Genomic DNA, 23,039 nt, shown 5'->3' on the forward strand with positions numbered 1-23,039 from the left:
AAGTCTCCGACTTTGGCTCAGGTCAGATCTCACATTCGTGGGTTCGAGCCCCGCATCAGGCTCTGTGCTGACTGCTAGCTCAGAGCCTGGAGCCTGCTTCCGGTTCTGTGTCTCCCTCTCTCTCTGCCCCTCTCCCTCTCATGCTCTGTCTCTGTATCAAAAATAAATCAAACATTAACAAACTTTTAAGTGTTTTATAAATCATATAAAACTTTATTTTAATTTTTAAGTGGACTAGGTTTTTTTTGTTGTGTACCTTTTAGAGTATTGTTATTCCATTAATAATTCTAAAATGTATTTCAAGAACGTAGATAAAATAATCCACTTGGACCCAAAGCTGCCCTCATTTTGTACAAATTGTGCCTTGAACAAGGGAGTGGATTAAGATACAAGTGGGTGTTGAAATCTAGCCCATGGTTTGCCAAGTGCATACCCTTGAATAGTTGCATTTGCCTGAACAAAGGGTTCTTTTTCATCAAAGACATCAAATGTACTAGCAGTCAATAGTCAGAGTGGTACTTAAAAAAAGATCATGTTTAAAAATTTTTTTTTACTGTTTTATTTGTGAGAGAGAGAGAGAGAGAGAGAGAGAGAGAGAGAGAGAGAGACAGACAGCCAGCATGAGCAGGGGAGGGTCAGAGAGAGGGGGAGGGTCAGAGAGAGGGGGAGGGTCAGAGAGAGAGGGAGACACAGAATCTGAAGACAGGCTCCAGGCTCTGAGCTAGCTGTCAGCACAGAGCCTGATGTGGGGCTCGAACCCACAAACTGTGAAAAAAAGACCATGTTTACATACAGTTATAAAAATATTTTGATATTCTATTAATTTGCTTTTCATATTATTAGAAAAACAGATTGTATTTACTCTAGGCAACTATCTAATAAGTGGGCAATTGGCAGCTTAATCATATGGATGAGGACAAATATATATTTTTTTTAGAAAATAGAAATATTCTACATATTTAAATGTTTTGTAAGTCAAATCACATACACCATATTTTAGTATGCTTAGCAGTAATTACTGTCACAGTAGTCCTCCCTTATGCAGAGGGGTACGTTCCTGTCTGTCGGGATGCCTGAAACCATGGATGGTACCAAAACCTGTATATCCTATATTTTTTCTTGTACATACATACATACCTATGATAAAACTCAATTTATAATTTAGGTGAAGTGAGATTAATAGGAATAACTAATAATAAAAGTTACAACAATTACTGCAGTAAAAGATATATGGATGTAATTTCTCTCAAAATCTTATTTACTGTACTCATCCTGTTTGTGATGATGTGAGATGAGAAATGCATACTTGATGAAATAAAGTGAGATGAAATGACATAAGTATTGTAACATAGCATTAGGCTACTATTGATCTTGTGACTATAGTCATAGTGTGATTGACTGTAGGTAACTGAAACTGTAGAAAGCAAAACTGTGGATAAGGGGAGACTACTGTATACCATTTTTAGAAAAAGAAACTCAGAGATATTAAATAACTTGACCAGATTTACGAAGTTCTAAGATATACTCGGGTTGGACTGGATAGCTCAGTCATCCTCTCTACTTGTCAGTGGGGCTAAAAAGCATAAATTTAAATGTGATCTCCCATTTACTGTTTCTTTCCAAGGATCATCAACTCTTAAAATTTATAGAAACTTCACTTAGTTTTTTCAATGTATAGTGTCAAGAATTCTGTCTTTCTGTTAAAACTACATACTTTTAAGTATTAAGGACATTAAGTTTTTAATACAAATATAAACAATAATTATAATTACATTCCATCTGTACTTGAATAAATTGAATAAATTTTTTGCACATATCATAATATAGTATAATATAGGAGGTACAGACTTGACAAATATTGAAATATTTTAATCTAAGGCTTATAAAATAATTTTTATAAAAAATTGAGATATAATTGACATATAACATACTAATTTCAAAGCTGAAATATGTTAGCACACAATTGAGACATAACGTCCCTAATTCCATATAAAGTACATTTCTAATCAGAACTTAAAAAGGACTTTTTTCAAATAAGAAAGATATAATTTGAAGATTATATAGAACTTAACTGCAACATCATCTAAAAGCCTTTTTAAACAAAAATGGTACTTCTTTATTTGACCACCTTTCCAATTCCTTTTTAAATTATTAGTGCATGTGTATTGGTAGTTTATATTTTAATATAGATTCGTCCATTTTTAATGATTTTTTGAATTAAGTGTTTATGATTTCACATTATGCTATCTTAGGAGTCTTTTTATTGGTTTTTTTTCCTTTGCATCTCTATTTCTACCTCTTTTCCCATTTACTTTTCATTTATAATAGTATTTCTTTTTGTTTATTTTTCTTTCAATCAGATTTGCCAGAAGATTGTATATTATAGGTGCATTCAACTAACTGGTTTTATATCCCCTTTAACTATTTTACTATTTTATTTCTTATTGCTGTTAATGTTTTCTGGTTAATTACTTTAATCTTCATCTTTATTAATTTCTTTGAGCTTTTTATTTTTAATTCCTTTTCAAATCTGCATTAGTTGTTATATGTAATTTATTTTTGCATTCATTTTATGACAATAAACACTATCCAAGCTATACATTTTTTTCACTGAATATTGAATCTTGTAGGTGTTCCAAGTTTCCTTTGTTACAAAAAGTGCTTTTAGTTTACCTTTTCATTGTTGGTTTATCTTTTTATAAAATTAGCCGCAGACAATAATACATAACAATTCTCTACTTTCTGGAAGTTTAAAAGGTTTTCTTTGTGGTCAAATGCATATTTTTGTTTCACTTGTCTATTATTCTATAACAAGCTACACCAACATTTGGAGACTTAATACCTCAATAATTATTTCTTATTGATTTTTGACTTCGATGGGGTCAGTGGGATGATTCCTCTGCTCCATGTTGTATCAGCTGGGTGACTCATGTGGCTTCTTTCAGCTATGGACTGTTCAAGATGGCATCCTCAGAAGTCTGGTAGTTGGTGGAATGACTAAGGGTTGAATTTTTCTCTCTCATGTCATTACTCTTCATTTAGTAGTAAAGCTCAAGCATCCTTACATGATAGCTGGAATCTAATAGGCCAAAAGTAGTAGCTGTGAGACCTTTTATGACCTGGTCTCAGAAGCATGAAAACATAATTCCCATTACATTTTATTGGTTAGGGGCCAGCCCAGACTCAAAGGGAGGGAAATCTTATCACTAGATCTAGATACAGGTTCTTGGCACAGCTGTTCTTGATCTGGAGATCTGTTATCTAAAAAGGCGACTTATCTCTACCCCACTCCTCCCAACACATACTTAACACATACTACTGAGAAAAGGATTGGATAATTGCAATAGAAGCTATTATTCAAATGGGAGGGGGGCAGGAAGCATACAGTTGAGAGCAATCCTGAAATCCAAGCAGACATGTGTCACCAGTTCTCCTGACTTTCAGGGTGGGGTATGTACTTTGATTGAAATCTAGTTTTGCTCTCTGGGAATGATTCCCTATTCCAAAAATAAAGTAGTCCTTATTTTGCAGTGTGGTACACAGATTCTACTCTGAATCATCATTCCTTTTTCCATAAGAAATGACTCATGTTTGCAAGTGAATAGCTCACTTAATCTGCTTACTTCTCATAGCTTATCGGGGACCTAGATATCTTTTTTCATTTTGAAATGTCTCCATCCTTTTTAGTGTAAGATGATGGTGTTTCACTTAAAACTTTGTTTTCCTTGTATGTTACTGTGATTCCTTCTTTTATCCCAGAGCTACATCCATAATAGATTTCTTTTTACTTAAAGTATGTCAGGCTTCTGCAGGACAATATCTTTAAGATTATTAAAGTTCTTTTGTCCTATTGGGAGGATCCACGAAGAATATTTAAGTCTTTCTGAGGTCTTAACAGGGAGCCTTATAGTCACACCCTTGATTTGACTTCAACTCTCATGCTCCATTTTACTGTCAATCTTTGATCTTTGCCCTAGTGATTTCTTTCCTTGAGAATTCTTTTATAGACTGTCCCAGATTCTCTATATTTTTTCTGATTTCTGCTTTAAAATTGAAGAGTTCTTTCTTTAGTTTATTTCTCTTGCAATAAATTTATTGCATATCAGTAGTATAAGCCAAATAGTATTTTAAGCATTCTGGCTGGAAGTTTCCTCAGCCAGATCCACAAGTTTATTGGTTATGGTTTTAACCCTGTAAGTTACTCTAGGCCTGAATTTTATTTTTCTACGACTATATAACAGAGCCTCTCCCATATCAGAGAAGTTCCAGAAGAAGAAGAAGAGGGAGAAAGGGGAAGAGGCTTATTTGAACAAATGATAGCTGAGAACTTCCCTAATCTGGGGGAGGAAACAGGCATCCAGGCCCAAGAGGCACAGAGAACTCCCTTCAATATAAACAAAAACAGGCCAATATCATGACATATCATAGTGAAATTGTAAAAAAAATACAAAGATAAAGAGAGGATTCTGAAAGCAGCTTGGGACAAATGGGACTTACCTTACAAGTATAGACACATAAGGGTAGTAACAGAGCTGTCCACTGAAACTTGGCAGGTCAGAAGTGAGTGGCAGGAAGTATTCAAATTGCTGAATGGGAAAAACATGCAGGAGAGAATCCTTTATCCATCAAGGCTGTCATTCAGAAAAGAAGGGAAAGAGAAAGGGCTTTCCCAGACAAAGAAAAACTAAAGGAGTTCATGATCACTAAACTACTCCTGCAGGAGATCCAAAGGGGGATTCTGTGAGTGAAGTGGCAAATATTACGAAGGCTCAAAGATTCACCACAAGCATAGAACCTACACTAAGTCCATATCTTTCAATAATTACTCTGAATATAAATGGACTAAATGCCCCAATCAAAAGACACAGGGTATCAGAATGGATTGAAAAAATAAGATCCATCTATATGCTGCCTACAAAAGACTCATTTTAGACCTGAGGAGATCTGCAGATTGAAAGTGAGGAGATGGAGAACCATAATGCTGCTGGAAGTCAAAATAAAGCTGGAGTAGCCATACTTATATCAAACTAGATTTTAAAACAAAGGATGTAACAAGATGAAGAAGGGCACTATATCATAATTAAGGGGGCTATCCATCAAGAAGAGCTAACAATTGTAAATGTTTATGCCCCCAAGGTAGAACCCCCAAATGTATAAATCAATTAATCATAAACATATATAAATGTTCAGGGCTTGAGGGAGATTTGGGCAGGGTTTATACAGAGCTTAGGGCTCCTTATCTCAAGGTCCCTTCTTTGTGTGACTTCCCCTAAGTTTTTCAGTGATTTCCTTCCTCTGGTTTATAAAGTCTAAAAATTCATGTTTTCTATCAGCTATTAGGTACCCTGTCTGGCTCATGTAGTGCTTGCCTGCAGATTAGAAGCCAGGAAATAACAATCTTACCTAGGACTCTTTTCTTCTTCCAAGTGTTACCTTCTCCAAGAATCTACACATTCTTGGTTTCTCTTCAGTGTTGATATTTGTATTTTATTTTGAGTTTGTAATATTTATGTGTGGCAGGGTCTGTTCAGTAGCAACTTTCTCTGCTATACCAGAAGCAGAGCATGGGATTTCAGATATAGTTCCTCAAACTTTCTCCCATCTGATGGAGAATTCTTGATACATTTTATGTGTAACAGAATCCATTCATTTGCACAAACTCAGAACATGTTCATTTTCTGTTAAGACTATAGTTGCTTCTTTTCATAAAATTTGAAAAATTTGTTTGTATTTAAATATTTCAGGTCTAGAGAAGATGATATTAAATATTTAGCTTATTGTAGTTATAATTTACCAGATTCAAAGTCATTTTTTCTATAGAAAATCAATAGGAGCTATTGCTGCAGAAATTATCCACCATTAAGCCTGAGAAATATGTGAGTAAATGTATATGCTCAAATCATCATCTTGGGTATCTGTAGATTTTAGAGAGATTAATATTGTAACAATTGACTTATAAAAGCAGAAATACTAAAATTAATGTCTTTTCCCTTTATATTATACCATAGAAAGTAGCATTTGCTCTGGAAGTTGAGAACAAAGTCCTTCAGGAACAACTGAAAGAGGCTTTACAGGTAAATGACATTAGCTTCCTTTAAAATTGTTAACAAGTGAAGGAAATATCTACAAATAACTTCAGAATGAATGATTTTGACCTTGAAAACTAATAGGTTTGTGTATTGTACTATTTTGCATATTTAAAGTATATTCATTTCATGTACTAGGAATATGTTAATAAAATTTAATATTCATTCTTATTGAAAATGATAAACTAGATGGAAAGAAAAGTAAACTTGCTTAATCAAATAAATCTATTTCACGCTGAGACACTGTTATTTGTGAAATTCTGCAGGCATTTCAACTAAATTCAATTAAACTAGGATGTTGGTTCTTACCACTCTTTGAAATTTGTGTTAAGTGATCAAAGAAAGGAAAAAACTATAAACATTTTTGTAAATTGATAGACAAAAGTATAATTATTTGCATATTAATATTCCTTTGGAAAAATGCAAGGTGATACACAAATTTATAAATGATATAATTCAAAAATGTGGCCGAGGGCAAAATAGATATAAAAAAGCAATAGAAGGAGGCTGGAAAAATGGTGAAATAAGAGGACCCTAAGCATACTTCACTCCAGATACAGCTATAACACTCATATCAGCATAAATAACCCAGAAAACAATGTGAAGCCTGGTAGAACAAACTCCGCAATTAAAGGTAGAGAAGAGGCCACATTGAAGAGGTAAGAAGAGTAAGGGCATGTCCCCAGGAGCGGGGGACACAGTGGGTGAAGAGAAGGAAGAGAAACAGATTGTCACACTGGGGAGCCCGCAAGGGGAAGATGAATTTCCATAACATTTGGCTTTGAAAGCAAGAGGCTCCAAATTTCTTGAGTTCTTACAAGTAGCAGGACTTAAGGCCAGCCTAGAAATTAAAAAATTAGCAGGCTGGCTCTTGGGAAACCCAGAGGGCAATAGGAAGCTGAGTCCTGCCCTTAAAGAGATAGCACAACAAATAACCTTGGGAGATAACGGAATAGAAGCAGTAGTTTCAAAAATGCCTGGAGTATATGGGAATATAATTATTTACCCTCCAGCATAAACTGAGAGCCACCTGCAGGAACCAGTATGGCACCAATATTTATTACGTACCTTGCTCACACCAAGCCCAACCACTCACACTTCAGCAGACCCAACTTTCATTGTCACATTTATCTCTGTCTTGGTGCTGTGGGGTCCCTTTCCCCAGAAGACCCATGCAAACATCACCAACATCTTGTCTCTTGGCCTACTCGTTTTGTGGGGCAATGGTCCTGGCAGTGGTGGCAGGCTCTGTGGGAGCCCAAGGTGTAACCTTGTTAGAATTGTGTACCCCACCCATATAGCACTAGTTCTGAAATGGTGGCAGGTTTCATTTCACAAGCAGACTGGTGTGCACCTTGTAGAATGTGCTCCACCATGGCCAGGGACCAAACAGTGCCAACAACAGGCAAAGAGAAACTGTGCACATAACTGGAGTAAAGGAAAAAGTAGTTAGGACACAGCAGCAGGGCACACACAACACACATAGGAGATATCCCCTGAGCACCAGTTTCTTGGGAGAGGAGACCCTACACTGGGGCACTACAGGACCTCTTCTTTGCCATTTTTCAGCATAGGAGATCTTTCCTAAAATATAGAAATAGATACACAGAGTTAGCCAAAATGAGGAGACAGAGGAATATATCCCAAATGAAAGAACAGGACAAAATCACAGCAGGAGACGTAAGTGAGACAGATATAAGTGTTATGCCTTATTGAGAACTTAAAGTAGTGATTATAATGATATTCACTCGGCTTAAGAAAAAAGAAGACATGAGTGAGACTCATATCGGACAAACTGGACTTTAAAATAAAGGCAGTAACAAAGGTGAAGAAGGACATTATATAATAATTGCAGGGTCTCTCCATCAGGAAGAGCTAACAATTATAAACATCTATGCACTGAATTTGGGGCACCCAAATACATAAAACAACTAATCACAAACAGAAACAATCTTATGGATAAGAATGTGCTTATCGCAGAGGATTTTAATACTCCACTTACAGCAATGGATAGGTCAACCAGACAGAAAATCACTAAAGAAACAATGGACCTGAATGGCACATTGGAACACATGGAATTAATAGATATATTTAGTATTCTGCATCTTGAAGCCAGGGAATTCACTTTCTTCTCGAGTGTGCATCGCACATTCTCCAAGATCAGTCACATGCTGGGTGATAAAACAGCCCTCTGTAAATATGAACAAATTGAGATCATACCATGCACACTTTCAGATCACAATGCTATAAAACTTAAAATCAATCACAGGAAACAGTCTGGAAAACTTCCAAAAAATGTGGAGGTTAAAAACCACCCTACTGAAGAATGATTGGGCCAATCAGGCAATTAGGGAAGAAATTTAAAAATATATGGAAACAAATGAAAATGAAAATACAACAATCCAAACACTCTGGGACACAGCAAAGGCAGTCCTAAGAGGAAAGTTTATTGCAATCCAGGCCTATTTTAACAAACTAGAAAAAGCACAAATTCAAAATCTAACAAGCACCTGAAGGAACTAGAAGAGGAACAACAAGAGCACCCCAAACTCAGCAGAAGAAGAGAATAAAGATCAGGGTAGAAATAAACAATATAGAACCCCCCCCCAAAAAAACAGTTGAGCAGATTAATGAAACCAAGAGTTGGTTTTTGAAAAAATAAACAATATGGCTCCTCAGGCTCCTCAGAAAGAAAAGAGAGAGAATCCATATAGACAAAATCATGAATGAAAATGGATCTATTATAACTGATCCCTCAGAAATACAAGCAATCATCAGAGATTTCTATGAAAAATTATATGCCAACAAACTGGACAATATAGAAGAAATGGACAAATTCCTAAACACACATGGACTACCAAAATTCAAACAAGAAGAGATATAAAATCTGAACAAATCCATAACCACTGAAGAAATTGAATCAGTTATCAAAACTCTCCCCATGAATAAAAGCCCAGGACCAGATGGCTTCCCAGGGGAATTCTACCAGACATTTAAAGCAGAGTTAACACCTATCCTTCTCAAGCTATTCCAAAAATATAGAAATAGAAGAAAAACTTCCAAACTCGTTCTACAAAGCCAGCATCACTTTGATTCCCAAATCAGACACAGACCCAGCAACAACAACAAAAAAGAATTACAGACCAATATCCTTAATGAATACAGATGCAAAAATACTCAACAAGATATTAGCAAATCGAATTCAACAGCATATAAAAAGAATTATCCATCATGATCAAGTGGGATTCATTCCTGTGTTACAAGGCTGGTTCAATATTTGCAAATCCATCAATGTGATCCATCACGTTAGCAAAAGAAAAGATAAAAACCATATTGTCAATAGATACAGAAAAAAGCATTTGACAAAATATGACATCCCTTCTTTAAAAAAAAACCTTTGAGAAAGTTGGGATAGAAGGAACTTACTTAAACATTGTAAAAGCAATTCATGAAAAGCCCACAGCTAATATCGCCCTCAATGGGGAAAAACTGAGAGCTTTCCCCCTGAGATCAGGGACACGACAAGTATGTCCACTCTCACCACTCTTGTTTAACATAGTGCTGGAAGTCCTAGCCACAGCAATCAGAGGACAAAAAGAAATAAAAGGCATCCAAATTGTCAAGGAAGAAGTAAAAGTTTCACTATTTGCAGATGACATGGTACTATATATTGAAAACCTGAAAGATTCTACCAAAAAAAAAAAAACCCAAAAAAACACAAACAAACAAACAAACCCTGCTAGAACTGATAAATGTATTCAGTAAAGTCACAGGACACAAAATCAATGTATAGAAATCTTTTGCATTTCTATCTACCAATAAAGAAGCATCAGAAAACACTATTAAGAAAATAATCGCATTTAGAATTGCACCAAAAGTAATAAAATGCCTAGGAATAAACCTAACCAAAGAAGGGAAAGACTTGTACAGTGAAAAGTATAAAACATTGATGAAAGAAATCAATGATGACACAAAGACATGGAAAGTCAATTCTATGCTCATGGACTGGAAGAATAAATACTTTTGAAATTTCAGTACTACCCAAAGCAATCTACAGATATAATGTAACCCCTATCAAAATATCAACAGCATTTTCAGAGAGCTACAGCAAACATATTTGTAGGGAACCACAAAAGACCCTGACTAGCCAAAGAAATGTTGAAAAATAAAAACAAAACTGGAGATATCACAGTTCTAGACTTCAAGTTATATTTAAATGTTGTGGAAATTGGCACAAAAATAGACACTTTGAACAATGGCACAGAATAGAAAACCCAGAAATAAACCCACAGTGGTCAATTAAGTGTTGAAAAAGGAGGAAAGAATATGCAGTGGGGAAGTTTCCTCAAGAAATAGTGTTGAGGGGAGCCTGGGTGGCTCAGTTGGTTGAACGTCCAACTTCAGCTCAGGTCATGATTTCATGGTTCGTGCATTCGAGCTCTGGATCCTGCTTCAGATTCTGTGTCTCTCTCTTTCTCTGCTCCTCCCCTGCTCATGCTCTGTCTCTGTCTCAAAAATAAATAAACATTAAGAAAAAAATAGTGTTGAGAAAACTGGACAGCTACATGCAAAAGAATTAAACTGAATCACTTTCTCACAACATACACAAAAGTAAACTCAAAATGGATTAAAGATTTAAGTGTGAGACCCAACATCATAAAAATCCTGGAAGAGAGTGTAGAGGCAGTAATTTCTCTGACATCTGCCATAACAACATGTTTCTAGATGTTCTTTATATGTCCCTGTGGTAAGGGAAATAAAAGCAAAAATAGGCTATTGGGACTACATCAGAATAAAAGGCTTTTGCACATTGAAGAAACAACCAACAAACCCAAGAGGCTTCCTGCTGAATGAGAGAAGACATTTGCAAATGACATATTTGATAAAGGGTTAGTATCCAAAATATATAAAGAACTGATACAGCTCAACACTCAAAAAACACATAATACAGTTAAAATATGGGCAGAAGACATGAACAGAAACTTCTCAAAAGAGGACTTCTAGATTGCTCACAGACACATGAAAAAATAACATCTCTCATCATCAGGGAAGTTCAAATCAAAACCACAGTGAGCTAGCACCTCACCCCTGTCAGAATGGCTAAAATCAAACCCTCAAGACCTATCAAGCGTCGGTGAGGATGTATAGAAAAAGAAATCCTTGTATACTGTAGCTGGGAATGCAAACTGGTGCAAGCACTGTGGAAGACAGTATGGTGGTTCCACAAAATATTAAAGATACTACTCTGTGATCTTGTACACGGGTATTTTACCCAAAGAATACAAAAACACTAAATTTGAGAAAACATTAGTTCAAAGGGATATATGAACTCCTATGTTTACTGCAGCATTATTTACAATAGCCAAACTGTGAAAGCACCCCAAATGTCTATCAATAGATTAATGAATAAAGAAGATGTTATATATAACACACACATACATACACATATACATATATGTAATGAGTATTAACCAGTCATAAAAAAGAATGAAATCTTGCCATTTGCAACAGCATGGATAGAGCTACAGAGTATGATGCTAAGTAAAATAAGCCAGTCAGAGAAAGACAGTTACCTTATGATTTCAGTCACGTGTGGAATTTAAGAGACAAAACAAACAACAACAACAACAAAATGGAGACAAACCAAGGAACAGGCTCCTAAGTATAGAGAACAAATATATCCTGCACCAGGATTAAAATCTAAAGAAAGCAAAAGAAAAAAAGCAATAGGCTTTCTTTTTATCCAAAACAACCATTTAGAAACCATATTAGAGATAATTCTATTTATAATATTAGAGCAGCATATTTAACAAAAAGTACACAGAGTTTTATATGAAGAAAAATATATTTTACCGAGCGATATAGATGAACAGTGAAGAAGTAGAATTTGTATTTTGATCTTGAAGGTTAAATATTATAAATATTTCAATTTTCCTTTTTTCCAAAGTAGTATATAGATTTAAAGTAATTTATTTCTAGGTATAAGTGGAATTATTTTTGAGATTAACAGAATTATTATAGGATATATTGAGAAACAAAGCTGGTGATTATATGAAAAAATAATAAGAATTTGGTTGTTAAAGATAATATGTAATGTAATACTATATAACTCAGGCAACGTGGTTCTGAATTTGGTACTGAATCAAAAACCCAAAAACAGATTCAAATGAATGTAATCATTTATTATTTTATAGTTTTAGTTATTGAATTTTTTTTAAGTTTTAGAGAGAGAGTGAGTGAGTTGGGCAGAGGGGAAGAGGGAGAGAGAGACAGAATCCCAAGCAGGCTCCATGCTGAGGAGTTCAATGCAGGGCTCCATCTCATGACGTCAGGATCATGACCTGAGTCATGGTTTAATTTAGCTTCCTCCAACTTAGTAAAAATAAAGTTGAAGAGTAATGTGGACATACATATATTCAGATTATTGAAAGTTGTAATATTAACAGAAAATGTAACAAATAATGCTTGATAAATGGTTACTTTTTTATAAACAGGAAGCTGAAAGAGCTAAGAATCAACTTGACTATTTCCTAAACCAAAGAAAAGAATTACTTAAAAGTGAAGGGAAGAACAAGACAATGATAGAAATGGATATTAGCAAAATAAAAGTTAAAGATTCAAAACAAACACCATTGGAGAAAGAAAGAAGGGAATCACTAGTTACAGATTCAGATAGACAAACAAATGCAAAAATCCAAGAACATTCGCAGGTAAGGAAATTACCAAAATAGAGAAAACAGTACAAGAGAGAAAAACAGCAATATGTACTATAAGAAGTTTGTCTTTTAGATTGTTGTTTACTCCATTTGTATATATTATTAAAAAAAATTCTATGACTTTTTTTATTGCTTAGACTTGTTTCATTTTACATTGGTTATCACAATTTATTATCTTGAATACAAATTTATAGATCAGATATGTATTGGGTTAAATTTTTTTTTTTTAAGTTTTATTTTATTTTTGAGAGACAGAGAGAGACAGAATGCAAGTGGGGAAGGGGCAGAGAGAGAGGGAGACACAGAATCCGAAGCAGGCTCTAGGCTCTGAGCTGTCAGCACAGAGCCTGATGTAGGACTTAAACTCACACACCCTGATATCATGACCTGAGCCAAAGTCGGATGCTCAACTGACTCAGCCACCCAGGCACCCCAGTATTGGTTTTGAATGATCATTTAAACACTTGAGATTTGAGAGCCAGAAAAAAATAGGCCATAGACTAAAGAGAATTTGCTGTAAGTTAATAAAATTAAATATATAAATGCAAAATATGAGGAAAAAGCTCTCTTCAAATTTATCTTTTTACTGAAGCACAGTTGACACACAATGTTATATTAATTTCATGTATACAACATAATGATATGTAATACGCTTTGCTCACTGCAAGTATGGCTTTTATCTGTGGGGGAAAAACTCTTGAAAAAGAATTTATTTTTGTTTCTGTTTTGTAGTGGATTCATAATAGATTAATAGCTATATTAATACAAAGATTCAGAATAGATTTATGCCTTAGAAGAGAAAAACAGTCTACACAGAAGCAACTTTATTGATAAGTAATGGAAAGAGTTCAAGAAATAAAGCAAAGTTATGGGGAATACAATTTTGCTTGTCCTTGTTCTAGTAGTATAGCTATTGTCAGGTCTCTCATTTCTTTAATAGTATTTCATATTCTTTAGTGTTCTTCCTTCGTGTTTTCCGAATGAGAGTTTATGTGTATTAGAAATAGCATAGTAAAACTAGCGAACAGGAAATTAATAAATAAGGTAAAATTAAAGGCCTAATACTCTAGCTTTTTAAGGAAACCATTTTCAGGGTATTTTATCTTTATTTTAATCTTTTTTGTATATAATTTCTTTAAGTTTTTACTTAAATTCCAGTCAGTTAACATATAGTGCACTATTAGTTACAAGTGTACAACTTAGTGAGTCAACATTTACATGTGACAGCCAGTGCTCATCACAAGTACACTTAACCCCCATCATCTATTTAACCCATTGTATATAACTTTAATTGTCAATTACTTCAATGTTTTCTTGAGACGATAAAATATGAAAGAAATTGCACTTAGTGAAAGACAAATTATTAAGGTTATTATGTTTTGTTTTTATTTATTTGCCCTGGATTGAATATAAAACCAAATATTTTAGGAATGTAGGTTTCTGTGAAAGGTTTAAGACGAAGTGTGGGAGCACAATTTAAAACGTACTGGTCATTTTATATATCTCCTGTCATGATAAATATATGATCTATATTTTATAGACCTCCTATCATTTTATATATATGTGGTAATCATTTACGCTTAAGTCATTACATTATAACTATTTTTAAAAAGTTTTTAATGTTTTATTTATTTTTAAGAGAGAGAGAGTGTGAGCAGGGGAGGGTCAGAGAGAGCGAGACACAGAATCTGAAGACAGGCTCCAGGCTCTGAGCTAGCTGTCAGCACAGAGCCTGACAAGGGGCTTGAACCCACGAACCACATGATCATGACCTAAGCCGAATGAAGCCAGACACTCAACCGACTCAGCCACCCAGGCGCCCCTGTAAGATAACCTTTAGCACCCCCATTTTGAAGATGAAACTGAAGCTTAAAACATTAGGTATGTAACAACATAGTAATGTTGAGTTAGACTTCAAACCCTGATCTTTCTGGCTCTAAAATCATTGACAGGATATCTTCTTTGCTTGTCTGTGTGGCTGCATTTGAACTCTCACCTTTGTTAACAGGTTGGTGTTTTTAATTCCCAAGATTTTTTCCCTAAATTCAAAATGAAGGCTGCCCTATACAAGTTACATATAGAAAATGTTAGATTAAATACTAAGATGCATTTGAAAGAGCACCTTTATTACTCAAGCATTTTACCAAGTAACTTCATTTCATTTAACATGAGAAAGTGATTTTTATTTTTAGTGGTTTTATAAATAGATTAACACACACCTTTCTTCTTTTGTATTCAGTTTAACACTCACTATTAAACATCTACTATATACTAGGTTCTTTGAATGAATGCCCTATATAATATCATTTATTCAGATTGTCTGGCTCTGATAATAATGAAACAGGGAGAATCATTACTGAAGATTTTTGATGGCATGGAAATTGTTCATACTCACCGTTTCCATGATCTTATAGTAATTCTTCAATTAACTGTAATCTTACTTTTTCTACAACCACTATATTAAAACTATTTTTGTCAAGGTTACAATAAACCTACTTGATCTTATTCTAAAGGATGCTTTATAGTTTTACCTCACTTATCTTCTTAGCTCCATTTGATATTTTGACTATTTATTTCTTTTTAACATAGTTTGCATTTTGTTATAGAGACAGCATAATTATTTAGTTTTCTTTATATTTTTCTGGTACTATATTTTGGTCTCCTCTCATACCATCCATTCTTTAATTGTTGGTGTTTCTCTGGGATTCTCTTTTTATTCCACATATTCTTTCTGAGCATGCTTATATGCCTTTATGACTTCAAGTGCCACATAAATCTTGTATCTCTAATCCAGACATCACCTAATTTCTCCACCTATTATCTATCAGCATACTGAATTTATCTACTGTAATAGTCCATAACACCTAGAATTCATCATGTACTAACATGCTTTTCTCTTAGAATGCTTCTCCCAGTAGTCACAATTTCTTGGCATCTTTATATACCTACTTGCTGAAACCAGAATCTTGGGAATCATTTTTATCTTTTCTGGGTTTTTTTTTCTTAGTCCAATTAATACCCATTAAATTCTGTTCATTTTTTCCCCCAGTTTTACTGGACATTTACAGGCTGCCACCAAGATTCTAACTGCTGTCCCTTTCTTTAGAATTTCTTTAGTTCAATCTCCATGTTGATGTCTAGTAATCTTTCAAATTGAAATCTGTTCATTTTAACCTTCTTGCCTAAAATCTTCAATGGTTCTTATTGTTCTTATATTGAAATACAAATTCCTAATTATGGATTAAGGCTCTGTCAAATCTGACCTTTCCTGAGATGCCAGCCTCATTTTTCATTAGCCCCCCTGCCCATTGCACATAACTTCATCAGCACACATACACATAAACATATATTTATGCTTCAGCAACACTGAACTTCTTAAGCTCAGGGAACACACTATGTTTTCTGTCACCTTCATGATTTTGTATAATTTGTTTTCTGCTTTCAACACTGTTTTTCCCTCCTCCATATCCTAAAATTCATCTGGTTAAAAAATGAATGAGGAACAAAAAGTACTTTGTTATTATTTGGTGTATAATAAATTACTCCAAAACTTAGTGGCTTAGACAACAAACATGTATTATTTCATAGTATCAGCGAATACTTCCAACAAGTGTCCTCCTCAACACGCATCACACATTTAGCCCATTCCTCAAACTTGCACCCATCCAGCATCCCTAAACTTACACCTGTCCAGCAACCCTGTTTATTTTGTTGTTAAGAGTCTCTTTTGGTTTGCCTCCCTCAGTTTTTATCTCATTTTTCCTTCCCTTCTCCTATGTTCATCTGCTGTATTTTTTGAAGTTCTACTTAGGAGTGAAATCATATTTGTCTTTCTCTGACTGACTTTGCTTAGCACAATACACTCTAGTTCCATCCATGTTGTTGCAAATGACAAGATTTCATTCTTCTTGATTGTTGAGTAATTTTCTATTGTGTGTGTGTGTATATAATTTTTAAATCTATTCATAAATTGATGGAAATTTGGACTCTTTCCATAATTTGGCTATTGTCCGTAGTGCTGCTATAAACATTGCGGTGCATGTACCCCTTCAAATCAGCATTTTTGTATCCTTTGGATAAATATATAGTAGTGTAATTGATGGGTAGTTCTATTTTTAATTTTTTGAGGAACCTCCATACTGTTTTCCAGAGTGGTTGTACCAGTTTGCATTCCCACCAGCAGTACAAAAGAGTTCTCCTTTCCCTGCATCCTTGCCAAAATCTGTTGTTATTATTAATAGTTGTTAATGTTAGCCATTATGACAGGTGTGATGTGATATCTCATTGTGATTTTGATTCATATTTTCCTGAAGATGAATGATGTTGAGCATCTTTTCATGTTGTATCTTAACATTCTGGATGTATTCTTTATAAAGGTGTCTGTTTATGTCATTTGCCCATTTCTTCACTGGATTATTTGTTTTTTGGGTGTTGAGTTTGATAAGTTCTTTATAGATTTTTGGATACTAACCCTTTATCTGTTATATCACTTGGAAATATCTTCTCCCATTCTGTTGGTTGCCTTTTAGTTTTATTGATTGTTTCCTTTGCTGTCCAGAAATTTTTTATCTTGATGAGGTCCCAGTAGTTCATATTTTGCTTTTGTTTCCCTTGCCTCTTGAGACATGTTATGTAAGAAGTTGCTGTGGCTGAGGTCAAAGAGGTTGTTTCCTATTCCCTCCTCTAGGGTTTTCATGGTTTCTTGTCTTACATTTAGGTGTTTCATCCATTTTGAGTTTATATTTATATTTGTATATGGTGTAAGAAAGTGGTCCAAATTCATTCTTCTGCATGTCACTGTCCAGCTTTCCCAACAGAGTTTTCTGGAGAGACTTTTTCCATTGGATATTCTTTCTGGCTTTATTAAAGATTAGTTGCCCGAAAGTTTGTAGGTCCATTTCTGGGTTCTCTATTCTGTTCTATGTGTCTGCTTTTGTGCTAGTAGCGTACTGTCTTGATAATTACAGCTTTGTGTAGTGTGAAGTCTGGGATTTTGATGCCTCCAGCTTTGTTTTTCTTTTTCAACATTACTTTGGCTATTCAGGGTCTTTTTTGGTTCCATACAGATTTTAGAATTGTTTGTTCTAGCTTTTTGAAGAATGCTGGTGTTATTTTGATATGGATTGCATTGAATATATAGATTGGTTTTGGTAGTATTGCCATTTTAACAGTATTTGTTCTTCCATGAGCATGGACTGTTTTCCCATTTCTTTGTGTCTTCTTCAATTTCTATCATAAGCTTTCTGTAGTTTTCAGGGTACAGATCTTTTACCTCTTTGGTTAGGTTTATTCCTATGTATTTTATGGTTCTCAGTACAGTTTTAATGGGATTGATTCCTTGATTTCTCTTTCTGTAACTTCATTATTGGTGCATAGAAATGCAACTAATTTCTGTACATTGATTTTATATCCTGCAATTTTGCTGAATTCATGGATCAGTTCTAGAAGTTTTTTGGTGGAGTCTTTTGGGTTTTTCATGTAGAGTATTATGTTGTCCAAGAAGAGTGAAATTTGACTTCTTCTTTGCTCATTTGGATGTCTTTTAAATTTCTTTTTGTTGTCTGATTGCTGAGGCTAGGGCTTCAAACACCATGTTGAATAACAATGGTGAGAGTGGACACTCCTGTGGTGTTCCATTTATTTATGCTTAAAAAAGTGAAGCATATTATCTGTGATCACTCCCAGTTCTCTCAAAGATAAAGACTAATTCATTTGCAAAATAAGTCTAGTCTCATTAAAATTGATGCTAGGGAGCCAAACTAAGACTCTCAATCTGCCTTCACCTGAAATATCTATAGATGTGGATGAATTCTTCACTTCTAGAGGTCTCCAAGATATTCTGAAGTTCCTCTACCAGGAAGTGACTTTCCTTACTCACCTGTATGATCATAATAAACCCTATAAACAAGATATCAAGCAGTTATTTTTGTTGTTGTTGTTGTTGTTGTTTTTAAGGAGGGCTCTATAAAATCAACTTTAGTTTTTTAAAGCTTCCTGGCCATATCTAATTTTATACATCATACTCACATATAATATTCCAGTCAAAGACTTGGTAATATACCCAATGTTTTCAAATGTGTTATATTTCAAGGAAAACAGATTCTTATTTTACTTATGCAAATAACTATATTGCCATGAAAATAAAAATACTCACCAAGATGAACACCTGGGTGGCTGAATCAGTTAAGTGTCCAACTCCTGATTTCAGCTTAGGTCATAGTTTCATGGTTTGTGAGATCGAGCTCTGCATCAGGCTCTGTGCTGCCAGAGTGTGGAACCTGCTTGGGATTTTCTCTTTCCTTCTCTTTTTCCTCTTCCCAACTCATGTGCCCATGAATGCTGTCTCTCTAAAAAGAAAACTAAATGGTACCTTTATACTTAAACAGAAAACTTGGGACTTAAACATAACTTCTATTCTTTATAGAGACTAGCCTCTTAAAAATAAAGAAGCCTGGAACTCTAATCCAGCCTCTGTTTAGCTGTGACTCTAACCAGATTCTGGAATATACTCAGAATCTTAAGACTCAAAATCTGTCCCTACTAGCTTCAGTGGACATTTGCATAGAATAATGGTTTAGGAGTTGGACTCACCAATGTATTCCTAATCAGTCAATCAAGCTTCAAAGATGTGCAGAAGTTGGGGTTGTGGATGAGTGTTCTGGGAGACCAGTGATGAATATAATCCTGAGTCACAGCACTATAACTGTCAAAGAAAAATAAGAGGTGGCAATAAAGTGGTAAAATCGGATTTTAAAAGAATTTTTGCCAGTGTTGGCCTTGGCTGCATTTGTCTTGGGACCTAACAAGGGGGGATGAATTTCTGGCCTCAGTATATACTCATGTAACTATTGCTGGGCTTCAGATATATGCTGGATGTTGCTGGAGATGTAGTTCTTTGCCATGGAGGTCTCTCCTTAAGACTCGTTACAACATGGAAGAAAGGGCAGAAATGGAGAGAGATGGAAAGTGGCCAACTCTTGCCACATGTAGGCCCAAATTGTGCAATGACCCACATACAATAGAATCTTATTTCCTCATGTAAATACTTCCAGGAAGTTCAGGGTGTATGTTTGTGTTAGGGAGTCCTGCTCCATCAGTTCATATGGAGGTTTTGCCATTTTACATTGGCTTCCTGGGCCATATTGGGCATAGACATCCAGCTACTAGAAAAGAAGATGGAAGACTAGATATGAGTCATTTTCATTGATCAGGCTGAAAGGGATACACGTTATTTTCCCTATAATTAATTTACCACATTTAACTGTAGGAGGGACTGAGATATGTAGACTAGTAATAAGCCTTAGGAAAGAAGATTAGTTGTTGAACGCCAGAAGTCTTTGCCACAGGTGAGTAAGGATAAAGCTGGTGAATCTCTGTATGAAAGAAACTGAATTAGGTAAAATTCAGGCCTGGGATAAGATCTAGCACCAAAATTATGCTATAGGAAAACAATGTTATCTTCCAAGAGGTAAGCTATTAATAAAATCACACTCTTAAGGTCACTAGATTCCTACATTTTTGATCCAACACCTCGATAAGCATATTTTGAGCATGGATTCTCAATATACTTTTACAAACTATTTACTTTTAAAAGTGTATTCATTTATTTTGATGGGGTGGGGGCGGGACAGAGAAAGAGAAAGAGAGGAAGAGAAAGAGGGAGCAGGCTCCATGCTGTCAGCACAGAGCCCAATGCAGGGCTTCATCTCAGGATTGAACTGTGAGATCAGGACTTGAGCCAAAACCAAGAGTTGGTTGCTTAACTGACTGAGCCAACCTGGTATCCCTACAAATTTTTTTAAATCATTAAAAAAACACTATCATATTAGTATACTATGTGTTAGTACCATCACATTAGTATACTATTGGCATTTGAAGTATAACTGCTTCAAAAAGAATATTAAAAAGATTGAACAATTATGTAATGGATACATTTACTTGTGTAATGGATATGTTTAAAATAGTTTTTATTTACTATAAATGCAAAGCCCTCTTTGCTTTCATTTAGAAATGTAATTTTGGTAGTAGTTCATCTTCTACAATATCTTTTCCAATGCCAACTATGATAATTTCTTAGTTTTTTGACATCTTAATCTTACAAATTGTCATATTTTACAATCTTATCTGAACGGTATTTTTTCTAAATAATTTAATGTAAACATTTGATGTCCATATTTAGTGTATTTAAATTTAGTATTTTTTATCACAGATCTCAGTTGTCACAGATGGAAGCCCAACTGACAAAAGGTAAAACATTTAAAAATATTCTTTATCTAATCTTTATCAGTTTACATGCCTAAATGGCAATATAATCATTCTAAATTCAGTATCATAAAACTCCTTGATTTATATCTTTGCTTATAATATTATACTCTTTGAAACTAATGTTTAAAACTTTAGATGCTGTCTAAGGTTGACAATTTGGGATACTGTGAAAGTAAAAAAAATTAAGTGAAAAATTTACACTAAAGACCAGATCTGATGTACAAAACAATGTTTCTTCTTCCCTTAAATTTTCATATAGTGACAAACTGAATATGACCTTGTTTTTAAATTTCTTTTTGTTTAAAAACATTTTTTATTTATCTTAGGGAAAACACTTAACGAGTGTGATTACTTACCTCATTCAGAGTCATGACCTTTGTACATAAAACAACTCACTTAAAAATTTTTTTTCATTTTGTTTTTGCTTAATCATTCATTTTTTTCATGTATATAAATAATAGTTGGTTGATCTATCCAATTAAATCTTACAGTTTTCACTAGTGAGTCTGTTTGATTAATATATTATGATTCACAGACCTATTTTCAAGCCAGTCAGGAAATAAAAATTCTGAACCAGATAGATTAGTGAAACAGAAAATTCTTTGAAAAGTTAGGTAGCTATTCAATGAGAATAAACTATGTCAATATTTCTTTTCAGTCATTGATTTGAATTATTAATTTTGGCCTTGCCTGCCATACAGAAAAGAGGAAAGTATTATCTACTAGTGTGTATCTGCTTCATTACTATTTTTAATATTTCTAGTTTATAGACCCAGATGAATTAGTGAGAATTAGATAATAAATTTAATGATTAATGGCCGGAAGTTTGAAACGGTCCAGTTTAATGTCTGAAGTGACTAAATTTTAAATGTATTTTTTGATATCTCAGGAGAAGATTAGACATTTATTTGTTGCTTTGTAAACTTGTTATGGGCAGAGTTATTGTTATTTATTACATTATATTATGATTATATATGGTCAGTATTATGAATATTTGAGAAGGTATAAGAAAAAGTATTAATAATTATCTTCAACTTTAATTGGAACTTAACCAGCTTATGAACTGTAGAAATAAAAACAAATAAAGCATGATACTCTTATATTCATGTTAAGACTATGGTAAAGCATGGCATACTACTATAGTTTTTCTAAGGTGAAAATGTTGGAAAGCTAATAATTTGTCATCCTGAAGAACATGAGGTGATAACTTTTCATATGTTACATTTTAATATTGAGTATTTAGTTGTTGCTGAATTTGATAGACTGTACATTTGATGAATCTCAGAATGTAGAAATATTGGCTTAAATGAAAGTATTTTAAATAGAATTTCTACTTCCTATGAGGACATATTAAGGCAGTCTCAGTTACTGTCTATGGACTTTTGGAAAAATCTTGAAGGGTTATGATAGCATTATTGTGAGTTACTACTCTGAGTTACTGAGTGAATTACTACTCTGGCCAGCTCCCATTCTACTTGGCCAATAAGTCACAATTAAGAGTAATGAGAAGTGGAAGGATGAAAGAAGGGTTGCATGGGGAATAGTGACCAAGGATGATAGGGAATATATGGCATCAGGAACAGAAAACGTTCATAATGTGAATATCAAAAAATTCCTCTTAAATGGCTTTTTCCCTATTAATGATAATTCATACAGTGTTCCCTAACTTTAGGAGGAAGATTATTTCCATTCAATTTAGTTCAAACAGGGAAATATGGACTGAGCGTCCATGCTGTGGAAGGCACTGTGCTAGATATTATGTATATGTATATAGTACAAAGTTGATAACTGTATCATCTTTTCCCTCAATGCATTAATGTTCTAGTAAGGCAGACAAGACATATACATAAATAAGTACATTATAATGCAGAAGATGCATTCAATAAAAAGTTATCAAGAGGCTGCACCAAGAAAGAAGGAAAAGTTGTTTCTGGCTGGATTGAGAGTAACAGCATTTAATTTAAGAAAGATA

At 34.3% G+C, this 23,039-nt stretch overlaps 1 protein-coding gene across 4 annotated transcripts in view; it reads left to right on the plus strand.

The window, feature by feature from the left end:
• Window positions 1-23,039, plus strand: part of LOC115304342 (coiled-coil domain-containing protein 7-like) — a 104,962-nt gene that overhangs the window by 81,473 nt on the left and 450 nt on the right. For 3 of the 4 annotated variants that reach the window (XM_029954492.1, XM_029954493.1, XM_029954495.1), the window contains exons 15-17: window positions 6,009-6,074; window positions 12,581-12,796; window positions 21,012-21,049. In XM_029954492.1, coding sequence (XP_029810352.1) covers window positions 6,009-6,074; window positions 12,581-12,796; window positions 21,012-21,049 — 320 coding nt within the window. The remainder of the gene's footprint in view (window positions 1-6,008; window positions 6,075-12,580; window positions 12,797-21,011; window positions 21,050-23,039) is intronic. The other variant, XM_029954496.1, reaches the window with a different exon arrangement.

The sequence above is a fragment of the Suricata suricatta genome, chromosome 10 (assembly GCF_006229205.1).
Source record: "Suricata suricatta isolate VVHF042 chromosome 10, meerkat_22Aug2017_6uvM2_HiC, whole genome shotgun sequence".
Classification (NCBI taxonomy): Eukaryota; Metazoa; Chordata; class Mammalia; order Carnivora; family Herpestidae; genus Suricata; species Suricata suricatta.